The 17,047-nt window shown below is 45.8% G+C and overlaps 1 protein-coding gene across 6 annotated transcripts in view; it reads right to left on the reverse strand.

Annotated features, from left to right (window-relative positions):
- Slc16a9 (solute carrier family 16 member 9) overlaps window positions 1-17,047 on the reverse strand; it is a 44,823-nt gene that overhangs the window by 15,575 nt on the left and 12,201 nt on the right. For 3 of the 6 annotated variants that reach the window (XM_015997760.3, XM_006979045.4, XM_076557010.1), the window contains exons 2-3: window positions 11,759-11,991; window positions 1,155-1,298 (exon numbers count right to left, since the gene is read on the reverse strand). In XM_015997760.3, coding sequence (XP_015853246.1) covers window positions 1,155-1,298; window positions 11,759-11,954 — 340 coding nt within the window. In that variant the 5' untranslated portion in view covers window positions 11,955-11,991. Of the gene's footprint in view, window positions 1-1,154; window positions 1,299-11,758; window positions 11,992-16,097; window positions 16,164-17,047 lie in introns of all 6 variants that reach the window. The other 3 variants (XM_076557012.1, XM_042265870.2, XM_042265869.2) reach the window with 2 other exon arrangements.

Raw genomic sequence — 17,047 nt, forward strand, 5'->3', positions numbered from 1 at the left:
ATGGCATGTACATTACAGATGCAGCCTCAGACAACACTCAAAATCATAGTTAGTAGCCAGACGTGGTGGTGCACACATGTAATCTCAAAACTAGGGAAACTGAGCCAGGAAGATCTAGAGTTCAGGGCCAGACTGGGCCACATAAGGAGACTCTGCTTCAAAACAAAACAAAACAACAAAACCCACCGAAAATTATAGTTGCTCAACACAATTGCACAGTTGTGAGAACTATCTTTGATAATAAAACTATTTAAGTGAAGACTTGGGGAAAAGTTTATGATACTACTAAGAAATGGCCATTATCTCATTTCCATAATTAAAGTATCAGAACGGGATAGAAACTCCTATGACCATAGTCTAGTGGTTTTTAACATCGAACACCTTTAAGTACAGTATATTACAAAGGGATTTTCATGAAATGTTAAGTGGTCTAGGCTCTCTGTACTCATTTGTTACTAAATCATCATCAAGCATTCCCACTACACCATCTTTATTTGTATGTCTACCGGAACTCCTGGATTGGGTGCTGGCAATAAACTGAAACTCCACCCACTGTTGCTAAATCTCAGCAGCCAACAGAGACGTGACCAGCGTTAGGAACATCCGAGCTTACACTCTCCCGTCTCACTTTTCCTTGCTGAGATATAGAGATGAAAGCCTGAAATCTCTTCCTGTTCCTTGAAGTGGGGATAAGGGGACCATCAAGGACGCATAAGGTGTGTATCGAGGGCTAGAGAGATGGTCCAGCAGTAGGGGCCATCTCTCTCACTGGCTGCTCTTCCAGAAGACCTGGGTTCGTTTCCCAGCACCCACATGGCAGCTCATGACTGTAACTCCAGTTCCAAGTGGTCCTTTGCTCTCTTCTGACCTCATGAGCATCAGGTACATGCATGGTACACAGACACCCATGCAAGGCAAAACATCGATACACATAAAATCATAAAAGACCACCACCAACAAAATTTAATGTGGTTGTCTCTTCCGGCACTTTGATTCAATGGGCAGACATTTCCTAAAGCAAGAACTTTAAGAGAGTCATAGGGAGTAAGATATTGCTGGACATTTGCACTCCTCGGATTAACTTCATAAAATAAGACAACAGTGAAATGATACGGGCCTGGAGTTAGAAGATTTGTGGGGACGGGGTTCCTTACCTACAATGATGCCATAGGAAAAAAACAGAAAGTAGATGTTGGGGGCAAGACTGCTCAGCATCAGGCCTCCAGCCACCAGGAAGCCACTGAAGATTGTGACGGGTCTCGCTCCAAAAGATGACACACAGAGGCTGCAGACAGGACCTAAAAGAAATGGAGACCTTCACTTAGGTAGCAGTGACCCCTTCCTTATGATCACATGATCCATCCATTGTCAGTTCAAAAGGATTCCAGCACAGTGCAACCCAGAAAGGCTCACATCTACAGCTCTGAGCACTCTAGAAGTGCTCCACGCTAGACAGGAGGTGCTCCGTCTAACAGGAGGTGCTCCACGCTAGACAGGAGGTACTCCGTCAAACGGTCACAGTCCACTGCAGCCCTGGGAAGTAGATACTGTAGCTATTCCCATTTTTTGTTGTTGTTGTTTTGTTTTGTTTTTTGAAAATAAAAGGATGGTGAGCTCGCTGGGGAGAAAGGTGATTATTTGGAGTCAGACTGGCCCCAGGGTTTGGCCTTCTCTCTTGTTAAGTTGTTGAATCTCAGGCAACTTATTTGCACTCCCCGAGGAGGCTTAGTTTCCTCATCTGAAAATGGAGATCCACAGTGGGCACCTCCCGGAGTTCTGTACACAGCTGACCGATGGGCAGAAGTGAGCCATGCCTGAATTTGTTCAGTGTAAGAAAACCACTGTGTGGGAATTGGGTCTTGAGACCGATTCTGTCTCACCGGGAGCCACGCCAGGGAGAGTGCTCAGAATCATAGCACCGAGCAGATTGGAAATACAGGGTGTTGGGTTACTCGACCCAATAAGTTCATTTCACGTGGAAGGAAAGAGAAATTCCAAGAAACTACCATTTCTAGTCCATGGCAGGACAAAGAGCCTCAAAGCTTGTAGTCCAGCATGAAGGGATGTCTGGGCAGAAGCTCAAGGCAGGCACCTGGAGACAGCAACTGAAGCAGAGGCTATGGAGAAAGGCTGCCCACTGGTTTGCTCCCCATGGCTGGCCCAGCCTGCTTTCTTGAACCACCCAGAATGCCCTGTTCAGATGTGGCACCATCCACAGTGGGCTGGAGTCTACCACATCAATCATTAATCAAGAAAATGCCCATAGCCTGGCCTACAGGCCAGTCTGATGCAGGCATTTTCTCAGTCTGAGTTCCCTCTTCCCAGATGCCCCTAACTGGTGTTCAGTTGACAAAACAAAAAACAAAAACCAAAAAAAAACCTAGCAAGCATAACTGGTGTCTTTAGTTGGTTCATTTTGTGTCCTTTCAATGGGACTTTAGATCTATGCTCTTTAATTCATGTGAGCAAGTGTCACAAGAAAACAGAGTGTGAGGTACAAAGGTAAGAAAGATGGGTAACGATCTTCACAGAATGTACCCAAACCAGCTAAGTGTGACCAGGACAGGACACACTCGTAGGGGCAGGTCTCCGTCTCAAGAAGCAAGGTCTCTAATACAATAACTAAGCCTTGTTCCTCAGCACCAGCCAAGTCCCAGATTGCAATCAAATCAATCAAGGGACTATTCTCAAGGGAGATTTCTTACGTTGCTTGGAGTCTTTCACTTAGCAGAAAAGATCTTTGGAATGATCTTTTTTTTTTTTCATATTTGCCCCAAATATGAACTATTGAAAATGATTAAGAGGAACAGAGAGGTTTGCTGGTGTTCAGTCTGAGATATGTCAAACAGAGTAACCGACTGTCAGGGCTAGTCCACTGGAGAAAAAGCCTCTCCTAATAAGGAAATAGTAACAGTCCTGAGAATATCACTTCAAAATGCAAGCCGGTATGAAGGCACGGAGAGTCTGAGCCCCAGGGAGCCTGTTCTGGACACCTGTCCTCAATAAGCCAATTAAAAGAGTGAAAGGGGGGGATTTATTAATGTGGCCACAGTGGGAAGAAAGACCAAGAGATCCAGTGACCCTCCCAAACCCATCAGGGACTGAGGGTGGCGAGTTAAATACAAAGCCCGAGCTACATAGCTAAGCGGTCCAGCAGGCATGATCTCTGCCCCTCAGCTCCAAGTCTCTCTGAAGGGTCATCTCACAGGAGTCAATGTTGCTCTGCAGACAAATTCCTCCTCTGGCTTCCCCCAGGTTCAGCCTTGTTGGCTCTCAGTAGGAGATTCCTGAGGAAATTCCAATTTCTTAGAGTTTATTGTTTCGATCCTCTGAAACAGGAGTGTCTCTTTAGAATATTTCCATTGCCTGAAAAAGGCAGGTTACAAGGGATTTGGGGATTTCAGAGGAGGATTGTCACCCAGGGCCCAGGACCTGAGCCCTGAGTAAAGTGAAGTATCATCCCAGTCACAAACGGGATGCAAAAGCATTCCAAATGGAGCAAGCAGGTCTTGATGATTGCAAAGCATTTGTGTTCTTTCGCTGCCACAGATACCCAAGAAACACAAAGGAGGGAAAGATGATCAGGGTTTCAGAGGCTGTGTTATAATGATAAAAGAAAAGGGAAGCCAGCAGAGCTCATCATTCCCTTCGGGAATGAGGTTTGTTTCTATGTGAGGACCTCAAGGCCATGATTAAGTGTGAGGGAAGTATTAGACAGAGATAATACAATAAATCAGTGGTTCTCAACCTGTGGGTCGAGACCCTTTGGGGCTGAAGAACCCTTTCACAGGGGTCGCCTAAGACCATCAGAAAATGCAGATATTTACATTATGACTCATAACAGTAGCAAAATTACAGTTATGAAGTAGCAGCGAACATAATCTTATGGTTGGGGGTCACCGTGTTAGGAAGGTTGAGAACCACGGCAATAAATGGAGATCTAAATGTGATAGGGACTTAAAGGGGAGGCGAGGCATTCCTTTACGACCTGGAAAGAAGTTTCATTAAGATCGGGAATGAAGCCAGGTGGTGGTGGCGCAGGCCTTTAATCCCAGCACTCAGGAGGCAGAAGCAGGTGGATCTCTGTGAGTTCGAGGCCAGCCTGGTCTACAAAGTGAGTTCCAGGACAGCCAGGGCTACACAGAGAAACCCTGTCTCAAAAAAAAAAAAAAACAGAAAAGACTGGGAATGAGAGAGAGCCACACACAGGGGCTGAGGTGGTGTGGGGGGGTAGGGGGAGGGGAGGGGGAGGGGAGTGCTAGCAGCCAAGAGAGGGAGACCAGAGGAGCCCCTTCAGAAAGAAGCTCCCAAGCAGCTCCCTAAGCAAATCCTCCTGAGGAGTCCAGGACCGAATCTTCGAACAGAAAAAAGAAATCTGACTTTTTCTGGCCACTTCGGGGGTGGCAGGAAGTTTCACATCATGTGATTTAGTTCAGTACAGCTTATGTGACCAGGAGCCTGGAGGAGCCAGGTACTGGCTGAGGCCATAAATCAGGAGCTGCTGTGAAACTACCACACAGACAGCTTCTTCTTGACTCCGTGTCCTGGGAAGGGCCACAGGAAGGCACGGACTGAAGTCTTCGAGCTCTGGGAAACGGGCCTTTTTAAAGTCACCACTGTCTTTTAGAGTGGGCCCATGCTCTAACAGGTTTCAGTCCATGGCTGGCTGCTCTACCAGTTCTGCGCTTGTAGTGGGACACAGCATCATGGCCGGGAGCTTGGGAGGGCAGAGCTGATCACCTCACAAAGGCTAGAAAAGAGCCGGGCAGTGGTGGCGCACACCTTTAATCCCAGCACTCCGGAGGCGGAGGAAGGAGGATCTCTGTGAGTTCGAGACCAGCCTGGGCTACAGAGTGAGTTCCAGGAAAGGCTCCAAAGCTACACAAAGAAACCCTGTCTCAAACAATACCCCCCCCCCCCAAAAAAAAAACTAGAAAAGAAACAGAAAGGGAGAGGGGGCGGGGAGTGGGAAAGGGAGGGAAAAGGGAATGAAAGGGAAGGGGGGGAGAGGGACAGATACCCTTGAAGGCACGACTCCAGTGACCTACTTCAGGTCTCCATATGTACCCCAACATAGACCCATTAGCTGGGGACCGATCCTTTACGACATGAGCTGTGACATTTCATATTCAAACCAGGGTAGATCAGCTGGGTGCAGCAGCACACACCTTTAATCACAGCACTCTGGAGGCAGAGGCAGGCAGATTACGATGAGTTCTTAGGCCAGCCTGGTCTACATTCACAAGTTCCAGTCCAGCCAAGACTACCTAGTGAGACTCATATCTCAAAAAACCCAAACTAAAAACAAACAAAAAAACAGGAAATGTAGCTCTAAGAAAAAAATTATGCTTTTCTGGGGGAGAAACAGTCGTTACATTTCTCTCCCCTAAAAAAGTTTCTGAGGACCCAAGAATCAAAGGACAGCCAGGACAGCTGCATCGAAGCCATAAGTTAGCCAGCATACGACGGGAAATAAAACACAGGGGTAAACAGAGGCAGGTCTGGTGTGCAACAAGGACTTTTCTAACAGAGTGATCCTGGGCCTTAGTCGTCCTCAACAGCGAGGAGCCCAGTGTGGCTGGCTCTTCCCTCCAGCCGACATCGTGAATCTCAAATTCACCCTTGGAATCTCAAATTCACCCTTGGAAAGATCATCTTTGATCACATACAAATTGACTGACTCTGTTGGCTGGTAGGTTTGCCGATATTTGTACAAAATGGTAAACAAACAAACAAACAAAAAACAACAAAACCTCACTTAACCATCAGCCCAGAGGGGCCTGGTCCCTGGGGACTGGCCCATGCCACAGACTCCTACAGAGGGCGGAAGTCAGTCCTTGAGGGAGTCCTTGAGGGGTACTTCCCAGCTCAGGGCTCATGCTCACGAGCAGCAGCCCTGTCAGCGCTGGGAACACTTTGAGCCACTGGGCCTTCCTGCACCAACCTCGTCTTCTACTGACTCACCCTGGCAGGTGGAAGGCTGGAGGAATGAAGAACCCAAAGTGGGGGAAGGGGGACTAATAAATCTGTGGAGCCTCCTCAAACTAAAGGGCGAAAGAGTCCTCCGCTGTTTCAGCAGTGAGGTTGGCTCCATTCTGCTCCTTGAACTGAGAGAATGACGTGTGTGTGCACGGGTGTGTGGAGGGGGTGGGGGTGGGGGGTGCTTTAGGGCATCAGAACGCTGCAAGGCCACGGCAGCCCTCTGACTCAGTGACCCTTCCTTCCACTCCTTCCGTGACCGTCTGGATCAGCCACAGAAACAAAGCCAACAGGAAACACTATTAAGGGATCTATAGTGAGGGATCTGCGGGCTAAGGGCCAGGCGATACTTGCCTAGGTAGGCAAGTCTAAGATTATGATCCGTGGGGCGAGCCACGGGGATGGGCAAGCTGGGACTCCTGGCAACAGGCCGAAGCTGCAGGCCGCAGGCAGGACTGCTTTTTTTCTGGGAAAGTTTCATTCTCTTCTGGAGTCCACCCAGAAGTTATCTAGGATGAACTCTTTCTCTGAAAGACAATTGCATACTTACACCTTAAAAACCGAAACAAAAACAAAGAAACCTTCCCAGCAATGTCAACTTTAGGACACTTGAGTAACCAGAGGATGGAGGTAGCTTAGCCAAACTGACAGAGAAAACTCTCATCTCCCAGCAAAAGCCTGCTCCTTCAGTCAAATTCATCTCACCAGAACGTGTTATGAACGGCGTAGACTCCGTCTGGGTCTTAACATCCAAGGACTCGGCAAAGCCTGCAGGCTCCCTCACGGGCTGCCCATGACAATCTGTCCTTCTGGCAGCCCACCTCAGACAATCTCAATAAAACAAGTCAAGAAAAAAAAAGTGAGGTGGCGGGGAGGAGGTGGTGGTACATGCCTTCATGTTTTTAATCCCAGCACTTGAGAGGCAGAAGCAAGACAGGGCTCTGCGAGTTCAAGGCCAGCCTGGTCTACAGAGCAAGTTCCAGGACAGCCAGGGCTACACAGAAAAATCCTGTCTGAAAAAATAAAATAAAATAAATAAACAAAAAAAAATCCCCAAAAAGCAATATATGAATGGAAATGAGGATTAAAGAGGTCACTCGGTTGGTAAGATGTTTGCTGTGCATGAAGACCTGAGTTCCTCTCCAGAACCTTCTAGAAAGAAGGGTTTAGTGGTCTATGCTGTAATCCTAGTGTTGGGAGAGGGGGGACAGGAAGTTCCTGAAGACTCATTGGCCGCCCAGCCTCAATGAATCTGAGAGCTGAAGGCATGTAACACCTGGGGAAGGACTTAAGGTTGATCTCTAACCTCTACATGCATTCAGACATGCATGTACCAATAGACTTAAGAATACACACACACACACACACACACACACACACACACAGCACAGCACACACTTCTACAAGTGTTTGCTCTCAGGGATTTTCTTTTCTTTTCTTTTTCTTTCTTTTTTTTAAAAATATTTATTTATTATGTATATAGTATTCTGCCTGCAAGTGTCCTTGCAGATGACATTTCATTACAGATGGTTGTGAGCCACCATGTGGTTGCTGGGAATTGAACTCAGGACCTCTGGAAGAGCAGTTAGTGCTCTTAACCGCTGAGCGATCTCTCCAGCCCCAGGGCTTCTCTTTTCTATTTTCATCTTCAAATTTTTTTTGAGCTGCAGACTTTGAGCTGCGAATCCAAACGCCTCCTCATCTAGTACCTGGTGTCAGGTCCCAAGAAGGTAAGTGGCCTGCCCAAGGTCACCTGACTAAAGGTGGTTGAGCCATGACGTGAGTTCGACTCTGCCTTTACCCCAAGCCCCTTTGAGTACTGGTTCTCTTCCTGATTTTGTTAATGTTTCCAATTCCATCTATCTTAGAATATAATCATTTTGCTTGAAGAAAGTGAAAAGTTCATTTAGCTGAAAAGCCGGCAATTTGGAGCTGGCTCATTTAGAATATGTTTACTTTTACTTTTAGGATATCAGAAGGATGTACAGTAATAGCCCACTGACTTATACTTAGAGATTAATGAGATAATTTGTTATTGGCGTTCTCGAAACCATCAGAGGAGGTCAGAGAGATGTGTGAGAAAATGAGTTCACACTGCCCAAGTGGTTTCCCGACACACTCGGCTTTTCCTGGATGCACTGTGGAATATGATTCATTCTGCACGCAGAGTTGGCAGCCAAAAATTTGCCTGTACAAAATTAAGTTTATAATGGTTTCTGTGTATTTTAAAATGAGCTCATGCTTGAGATATACAATTTTTTTCTTTTAAAAGAAAAATTAAAAATTGGATCAGGTAGCTAATACCCAACTAGATTGAGAACTTAACTTTTTCAAAGGACTGGCCTACCATGCCTCTTCCTTCTCTGTGTGAAGGGTCCAGGAATATAGAAATATAAAATTATAAATCTTAAAAAAAAATAAAATAAAAGCTGACAGGCATGAGCTCCAAAGGTTAACTTCTAACAATGGAGCTCTGCATACAGCCAGCTCCTCTGTTAACAGCTAAGGGTTAACTTTTAACCCCCCTTGCCCCTGATAGCCAACAAGTGCCTGGACCAAAGTTAACTTTTAATAGATGTTTCTACATGACTCCTAGCATGCACCCCATGCCTGATGCTTTCCCCTTTACTATAAAAAGGGGGCCAGTACCCGCCCCCATGGCCACAGGCTCAAAATCCAACTCTGGCTGTGGTCTCAGCTAGCTGATAAGCTCTTGTGCCCCACAGTGATTTTTTTTTTCTTCTTTTTTTCTTTTGGAACCAAGTTTGCTTCTAGTTTAATAGACTCTGGTGGTCTGTCCCCCATTATTGCGTGACCCCAGACCCCACATGTGTTGTTCTAGTAAGAGGTGAGCACAGACACAGACTACCAAATGCTACATTCAAAACACAGCCAGAATTCTTGGCATTCCTAAAGGTCTTAAGAGACTTGGAAGGGCAGGCCCAACATCACAGAGGCCTAGACCAGAAGGACCCCTAAGGTAGGGCATGAGGCCACTGGGCTCTCGAGTGGCTCGGGAGAGGGTAACAGTAGAGAAATGACTTAGTTCTGTATCAAAGCAACCCCAAGACTCCAAGGGGGAGACACTAAGATGAATTACCTGAGTAACAACCCTCCAAACTGCCCTTCAGAATTCCACCTTCCCCCTGAATTCCACTCACATCCATCTTTCTAGTTCTTCTGAACCAGGCTGGCTTCTTAGACTAGACAGGGCCTAGCTTCTAGGGCCATGATCTGCTGTCAGTATCAGGAAATTCTTAATATTACTTAAGCAAGGATTCTGTATTTTCATGTCACCCAGGGGTTTATAAATTATGTAGACAGACCTTGAGACAAATGTGGTTGACCAAGGGACATGGAGATGATGAACTAGAGACATGGAGATGATGAGCTAGAGACATGAAGATGTTGGCCTAGGGACATGGAGATGTTGACCTAGAGACATGGAGATGATGAGCTAGAGACATGGAGATGATGAGCTAGAGACATGGAGATGTTGGCCTAGGGACATGGAGATGTTGACCTAGAGACATGGAGATGATGACCTAGGGACATGGAGATGTTGACCTAGAGACATGGAGATGATGACCTAGGGACATGGAGATGTTGACCTAGAGACATGGAGATGATGACCTAGAGACATGGAGATGTTGACCTAGGGACACAGAGATGTTGTGGAGCTACAGGTAAGTTTTTAAGGGAAACCAACTTCAGCTTCTATACCAGTGTCCACGTTCCATATCCCAGCCACCATCAACTTCAGCCTTTACACCAGAGCATGCGTTCTGCTTCCCCAATTCCATTAATTCTCTTCTCCCTCCTGAATCAACTCTCCGAGCCTGGTTCTCCTACCACGTGCTAAAGGGAGCATCATTGCGATTCTCCTTTGACTCTTTTCTGGGAGCCCCAATAATTACAGTTCTGTTTAAGAATTTGCTAATAGAAATGATGAAATACAAGAAAACACTGTAAAAATCTCCTCGCCGCACCAGGGTGTTTTCTAGAAAGCCACGTGTTCGAATCGCTCTATGAATGTATCAGTGACTAGCCACTTTGACAATTTTACAAGCAGTCTTCTCGTTAATTTTACAGTTGCACATGTTTGTGTGTGTGCCTGAGTGTGTGCGTGTGCACTATGTATGCGCAGGTGCCCATGGGGATCATGGACACTGGATCCCCTGGAACTAATGTTACAGGCAGTTGTGAGTCACCTGATACAGAAGCCAACCCAGGTCCTCTCTCAGCACAGCCCGTGCTCTTAACCAGTGAGCCATCTCCAGCCTTACAATCCTTATTTTTTAAAAAACCCTTTCAAACAAATCCTGGGCAAATTTCCTGTTTCTCTTGATTCTGGAACATCACGATTTTCTTCATCTGTCTAGTCATGTTTAGTTATCTTATCTGAGAAGGCCAGAGGAGCCTGCAAGGTTTTCCCCACGGCTATGTATCTTGTTTTGGATATAACAAATGGATACCATTGCTTTTTTTTTTTTTTTTTCCCACAGCAACCCCCTTAGTAGCCAAGAGACAAACATATCTTTTAAAAAAAGGCGGGGGGATGACTAATGCAGGCTTGTTTTAAGCAGACCTCCATAAATTCATTTTAAAACTCAAAAACACCTTATGAGTCACCACACCCAGTGTTCCTAGCTTCTCCACAGTTTAGAGATTGGGTTTTGTTCCCAGAATCATGGTAAGTTCACAGCACACAGCAAGACTCCACAGGTACCCAACCCACCAATGCCTGTCTTAGCACACAGGAAGACTCCTCTCAGGTACCCACCCACCTGTTCCTGTCTTAGCACATAGGAAGAGGCTTCGGGGTACCCATCCATCTATGCCTGTCTCAGCCCATTTGGTGTTGAAATAGTGCCAGATAAGGTAAAGACAGAGCCCTTAAGAATTGCTGCAGACTTCAAACTGTGACTTCAGACACTCAAGTGGTATATGATATTCATGGTCAAAAGATAATTTTAAAAAATCCTTTCCTGTTTGCTTTAAGCACAGAAATCACTATTACACCACAAACTACTGTTTACCAAAATAGTTCTCCCCTATAACCCCTGGGAAAAGCCTAAAGAACATCACCACGTGAGATAGACTGCCCTTGCTGTGTGATCTTTTCTGAGGAGGTTGCTGTAATTGATGGACATGTGAATGGAACCTAGTGCTGAATATGAGATGCATCAGAGCTTGGAAGACATGGAGATCACCTGCATACTGTGAACATGCCTGCACACCGCACACATCCTATGAATTATTATATCCATGGGAATATGTGTGTTCCTTGTTAGATGGTGAGCCGTGTGTGTGTGTGTGTGTGTGTGTGTGTGTGTGTGTGTGTGTGTGTGTGTGTGTGTGTTGTTCACATGTGTATGAGGGTGCCACAAAAGCCAGAAGGAGATGTCTGGTCCCCTGGAGCAAGTGGTTGTAAGATGCCCGATGTGATGCTGTGGTCTGTTGAAAAAAACAGCATGCCTTCTTAACCTCAGAACCATCTCTCTAGCCCCTCATCTTTTCATGTCCATCCTCTAGCAGGCTGCCTGTCACTTTAACAAGGATGACGAGATGGATTGTAGGTAGGCATGTGGAATTCCTGTACTTTCACACAGACTCATTACAGTGAAGGAACATCGCTATATCTCGATGCCGAGCAGGAAAATACACATTATACTTCAAATGTCTAAAAGCCTTCCAGGCCCCGGGCAATGTTAACGATACAGCAAACGTCATTAAATGATTAGAGAGAGTATGAAAACACACAAACATATCCACTTACTTGCGAGTAAGCCAACTCCGCTCGCCAGGGATCCCACCCAGGCCGTTTTTCCTTTTCCTTCACCGAAGGCATCCAGCCATTCTATGTACAAGACCCCAACAGCTAACGGGGATCCGTAACAGAGGAACTGAGTGAAGAAGGAGACGGTCACAATCACCCAGCCCCACCCTCCGTCAGGTGACTTCTGAAACTCCATTGTGAGATGAAATCAACGTGGTGTTTCTCTGCAGGTACTAAAAAAACAACAAGAAAAGAGAAAAGAACATTCAGAATGTGATGGGCACAGGGTTTGGGAATAAAATACCTCTTCCTGGCATGGAAAGATGGCCCAGCAGTTAAGAGCACTGGCTGTTAACTGCAGAAGACCCAAGTTTGGTTCCTAGAACCCATATTGAGTGGCAAACAACTAATGGTAACTTTTACTGCTTAAGAGCTCGGGCGGTGGTGGCACACGCCTTTATTCCCAGCACATCACAGGCAGAGCTAGGCAGATCTCTGTGAGTTTGAGGCCTGCCTGGTCTACAAAGCGAGATCCAAGACAGGCACAGAAAACAAAACAAAACAAAACAAAACAAAACAAAACAAAACAAAACAAAACAAAACAAAACAAAACAAAAAACACTACACAGAGAAACCCTATCTCAAAAAAGAAAAAAAGAGCTCTACTGCCATCTTCTGGACTCTGCAGACACTGCACTCACACAAACACACACACACACACACACACACACACACACACACACACAATTAAAAGCAAAATAAATAAAAATTAAATATCTTTTCCTAAATTAAAAAAGATTATCTAAACATATACATGGATGATTACAAAATATGGCTGCCCTGTTAAGTTCACATTGCATTTATAATTTATATAAATCATACAACCACTGGTACACTTCTTTTAATTATCAAAAGGCAGATCGTGAAATGTCTTTCCCAACCTTGACCTCCTTCACCAGGCTCCCTTCTTTTTTCAATCATAAGAAACCAGTGATTTTAGCTTCCTAGCTTTTTATCTCTGAGACTCCCCAGGAAGTGGAGGGTTAATAAGAAAGAGACATAATAGGAGTGTCATTGGGTCAGAACCTATGAAGCAGGGAGAGGGAGAGGTTAACGGAAAAGGCTTGAATGAGGTCATCAGGCTTGGAGGCAGGTACCCCAGCCTGCTCTGTCATCTCCCTAAATGCAATCTCCCTGGACCCACATGGTGGAAAATGAAAACAGACAACTTAAGTTGTGGTTTGACCTCCAACACACGCTGTACTATGAGCATGCGCAACCCCCACAATAAATAAATACAATGGAATTGTTTTACATAATTTATTTACCTTTATTTTATGTGCATTGGTGTGAAGGTGTCAGATTCCCTAGACCTGGAGTTACAGAGAGTTGTGAGCTGCCATGTGGGTGCTGGGAATTGAACCCCGGTCCTCTGGAAGAGCAGCCAGTGCTCTTAACCTCTGAGCCATTTCTCCAGCCCTACAATGGAATTTTTAAAAACGAAGGGGCTTGGGCACTTGGGATGTCTTTTCAGTCCAGCCCTGGGGCTGGCCTTCACACCATCAAGACCGCCCACTCCTGATGACCATGAGAAGCTGTGGTGAGCTCGGGTGAGGGACTCTTGTCCCCAAGGGCTGTCGGCTGAAGGCCTTTGACCAACTATGATTCCAGCAGCTGGAACAAGGATGCTTTGACTCCTGGAGTCTGGAGGGGAGCTGATGGCACATCCCAACCTTAGCCAACCTGAGCATTCTCCCAGGGCTACCCCATACACAAGTAAGCAAAGCCAAGCAAGCATGCTTACATTTTGTCTTTTGACAAAACCCAGCATTTGGACATTTGTTCCACATGTTGAGCATCCTGTGAGGTTTCACGTGATTCTAGTCTTTCTTATTGTCTTAAATCAGTACACAGTAGCTTACCATATGGCTGTCTGCTCACTTATGCACTAGTTTATACATTGATTAGGGGGGAAAAAAGTGCAGTGACTCCAAATTGAAAAAAATCCTGGATGTCCTATCTCTTTTATGTCTATGGTTTCTGTTTTTATTTTATTGCTTTTTCTTTTCGCTTGTGTCTCTGGGTGTGCACCAGCATGCACACCCACAGTACAGGTGTGGATATCAGAGGACCACCTGTGGAAGTCAGTTCTTTGCCTCCAATGTGTGTTCCAGGGGGCGAACTCAGGTCATCAGGCCTGGCAACAAGCAACCCTTACCTGCTGAGCCATCTCGCTGGTCCCTAGTTTAGTTTTTGAGACATGGTCTTCCACTGGCCTTGAACTTATCACTTAGGCTAAGCTGGCTGGCTGGTGGGTCCCACGGATTCACCTGTCCGTCTGCTCCCTACCCCCCCACCCCCAGCCCTGGAGTTACAAACATGTGCCACAAAGCTTGGCTTATTATGTGGGTGCTGGGATCAAATTAAGAGCCTTGTGCTTCTCTGGTAAACACGTTACTGACCCGAGCTACCTCCCCAGCCTCTCTAAGGGCTTGAACTGATATCTCCTGTTCAGAATCCCCTTTAAGGAAAATAGAGTTTTAATACCCCAAATTAGATGCTCTAAGGCAGGAGCGATCAAACATCTAATAGAATGGACAGGCTCTGTAAAGATGATTGAGAGCTGACTCCATTGAAAATCCCAAATTATAATGCTCTGGGAAAGTACAGGCTGACAGGCAGAGGCAGACCATGGAGAAATCTGGATTTTCTGGAAGGTGAGGGTCAACACCGTGTCCCTCATAAACCTAAAGAATTCCTTTCTTCAGTGACAACCCTTGTCCCACCTTGTCATGGGTCAAGTCCGGGTGATATTTCAACACAGAGGGCAAGAATAATTTCTCACAGGAAGTGTTCAGGGCAGCAACTCTTTGAGAAAGGAAGTGCCTATTTAAGCTATCCCCTGGGACTTGATAGACAAGTTTTCATGGTGCTGACTGACACCTGATCCCTGGTGTCATCATCTCCCAGGTCACACAAGTGTCATTCCATCTGACAATGGAGCCTGAGGCAGCGAACAATGCTGTGTAAGGATTCCCTGTGCTTCCCTTCACTGCCCAGCTGCTCTCTTGACTGCTGAGGTAGAGGGACTCTCAGTATTCAAACACGGAGGGGAAGTGAAAGCAGTTAAGGCAGGAGCCGGAGCAGATGCCTTCTTATCAATGGGGCTGGCTTTAAAGACAGTGGGATTCATGAACGGGTGTCAGGGGCATGAGGAGCAACGGGAACCTAAGCAGAGGGGAGGGATGGATGAAGAGGGGGCCACTCACAGGGCTCACAGAGGCAAACAAGATGAGACCCGCTTCACTCTGCTGACATGTGAGGACGTGTACCTTATGCTTACATCCAACAAAGGATTCCTTCTATGCTTTAACAACGCACTGGTGACATTTTCTCGTCTCTGTGACAAGATGGCCAAAAGCAACCTGACAAAAGGTTTGTTTGTTTTGACTTGCTGAGGGGACACAGTCCATCACGACTGAGAGGCACGGCCGTGGGAGTGAGAGCAGTCAGGCTCGGATGCTTGGCTCATCCTCCTTTATATTCAGTCTCGTACCCTGGGCCATGGGCTGGTGCAGTTCCCACTGAGGATGTCTCTTCCCTGCTCAGACAGACTTTCCTAAAACCACCCTCATCGACCCACACAGAGATGTGTTTCCATGGTGATTCTGAATCCAGTCGAGTTGACGATCACAGGAGAGTAATCGTCACACACAAAAACTCCTAACATTAATAAGCCACTCATGTTATATCTAAGTAATGGATTTTCATCCCCCTCTCCCAATCCCAAGGCCCACTGGTACCAGAAGACACTGTACTGTTGGGCATCAAGACCCATAAGCACTTTCAGCATTGAGGAATCTTATTCATGTACCGGTGTGCGGAAATGTGCATCAAGGAAAGGCACACATTGTACATCCTAGTAAATTCTTTGAGAATTTCAAATCTCTTTTCACTAAATTATCACTCAAGGACTGACCCATACTCAGAGGCCACTTAAAACTTGTGTAATTCTGTCAAACAACAGGGTATAGTAGGCTATTTGTAGATTGACATTAACTTACACTCTAGTTCTTCTTCTTTTTTTCCTTTCAGTGAAAATAGGTTTGTTACTCACAGAATATATCCTGATTATGCTTTCCCCTCCCTTCAATCCTCCCCCCTCCCCTCCCTACCCCCTTTCTGTCTCTTATTAGAAAACAGGCTTCTATTATTATCTAAGGCATAATAATAAAATAAGATAAAACAAAAACTAACACATCGGAATAGGACAAAACAAACACACAGAAAAAGAACCCAAGAAAAGGCACAAGAAAGAGGTATAGATTTCGAGACTCACTGATTTGCACACTCAGGAATCCCATAAAAACACTAAACTGGAAGCCATAGTATGTATGCAAAGGACCTGCAGGGTAAAAAAAGAGACACATATATATATATATTAAAATAAAAATATGAAAAATAAGATAAAATAAAATTTAAAAAAAGAAAGTCTTGACCCTTCATTATGAGACAAAAAACTTCCAAAGATGCCACTGAATAGGTTTTCGGTTGGCCATCTTCTACTGGACATGAGTCCGGCCCTTAAGCATTCTGTGTGGCTCCAATGAGACTCCCTTGAAGAAAACTAGAATTTTATTTGCGAGTGGTTATCAGCCGGAGACAGCTTCTGGGTTAGGCGTGAGGGCATGTGTCCACTTCTCCTTTCAGCTCTAGGAGCCCATCTGGTGCAGATGCGTGCGCCTCTGCATGCTGCCTCGGTCTCTAGGAGTTCAGATGTGTCTTGCTGATTCAGAGGCCTTGTTTTCCTGGTGTCCTCCATGCCCTCAGGCTCTTGCACTTCTTTCTGCCTCCTCTTACACACACACACACACACACACACACACACACACACACACACACACACACGTTCCCTGAAGCCAGAGGGAGGGAATTTGGTGGAGACACCCCTTTCAGGGCACGACACTCTATTTCTTCTTAACTTATAATGAACCGTGTGAACTGTGGACCACCCGTGAAGGAGAAAGCATAAACTTAGTTACCCCAGCAATTAACTGGGCTATGGGGAGAGGGTCAGTCTCTGCCACTGAGCTGGGGTTTGCTCTATTAGGAGTGAGCTGCAAGCACTTCCTCCAGAATGTGAAAAGCCCCATTGAGGAAAGTCCATGTTCCTGGTGAACATGTTCCCTGTGCCTTCTTCACATTACACCTTGTTCCACACTCATTTCTTCCCTCAATTCTTTACACTGGTGAATAAAAAGAAAAGAAAAGAAAAGAAAAGAAAAGAAA

Source organism: Peromyscus maniculatus, chromosome 21 (genome assembly GCF_049852395.1).
Source record: "Peromyscus maniculatus bairdii isolate BWxNUB_F1_BW_parent chromosome 21, HU_Pman_BW_mat_3.1, whole genome shotgun sequence".
NCBI classification, from domain to species: Eukaryota; Metazoa; Chordata; class Mammalia; order Rodentia; family Cricetidae; genus Peromyscus; species Peromyscus maniculatus.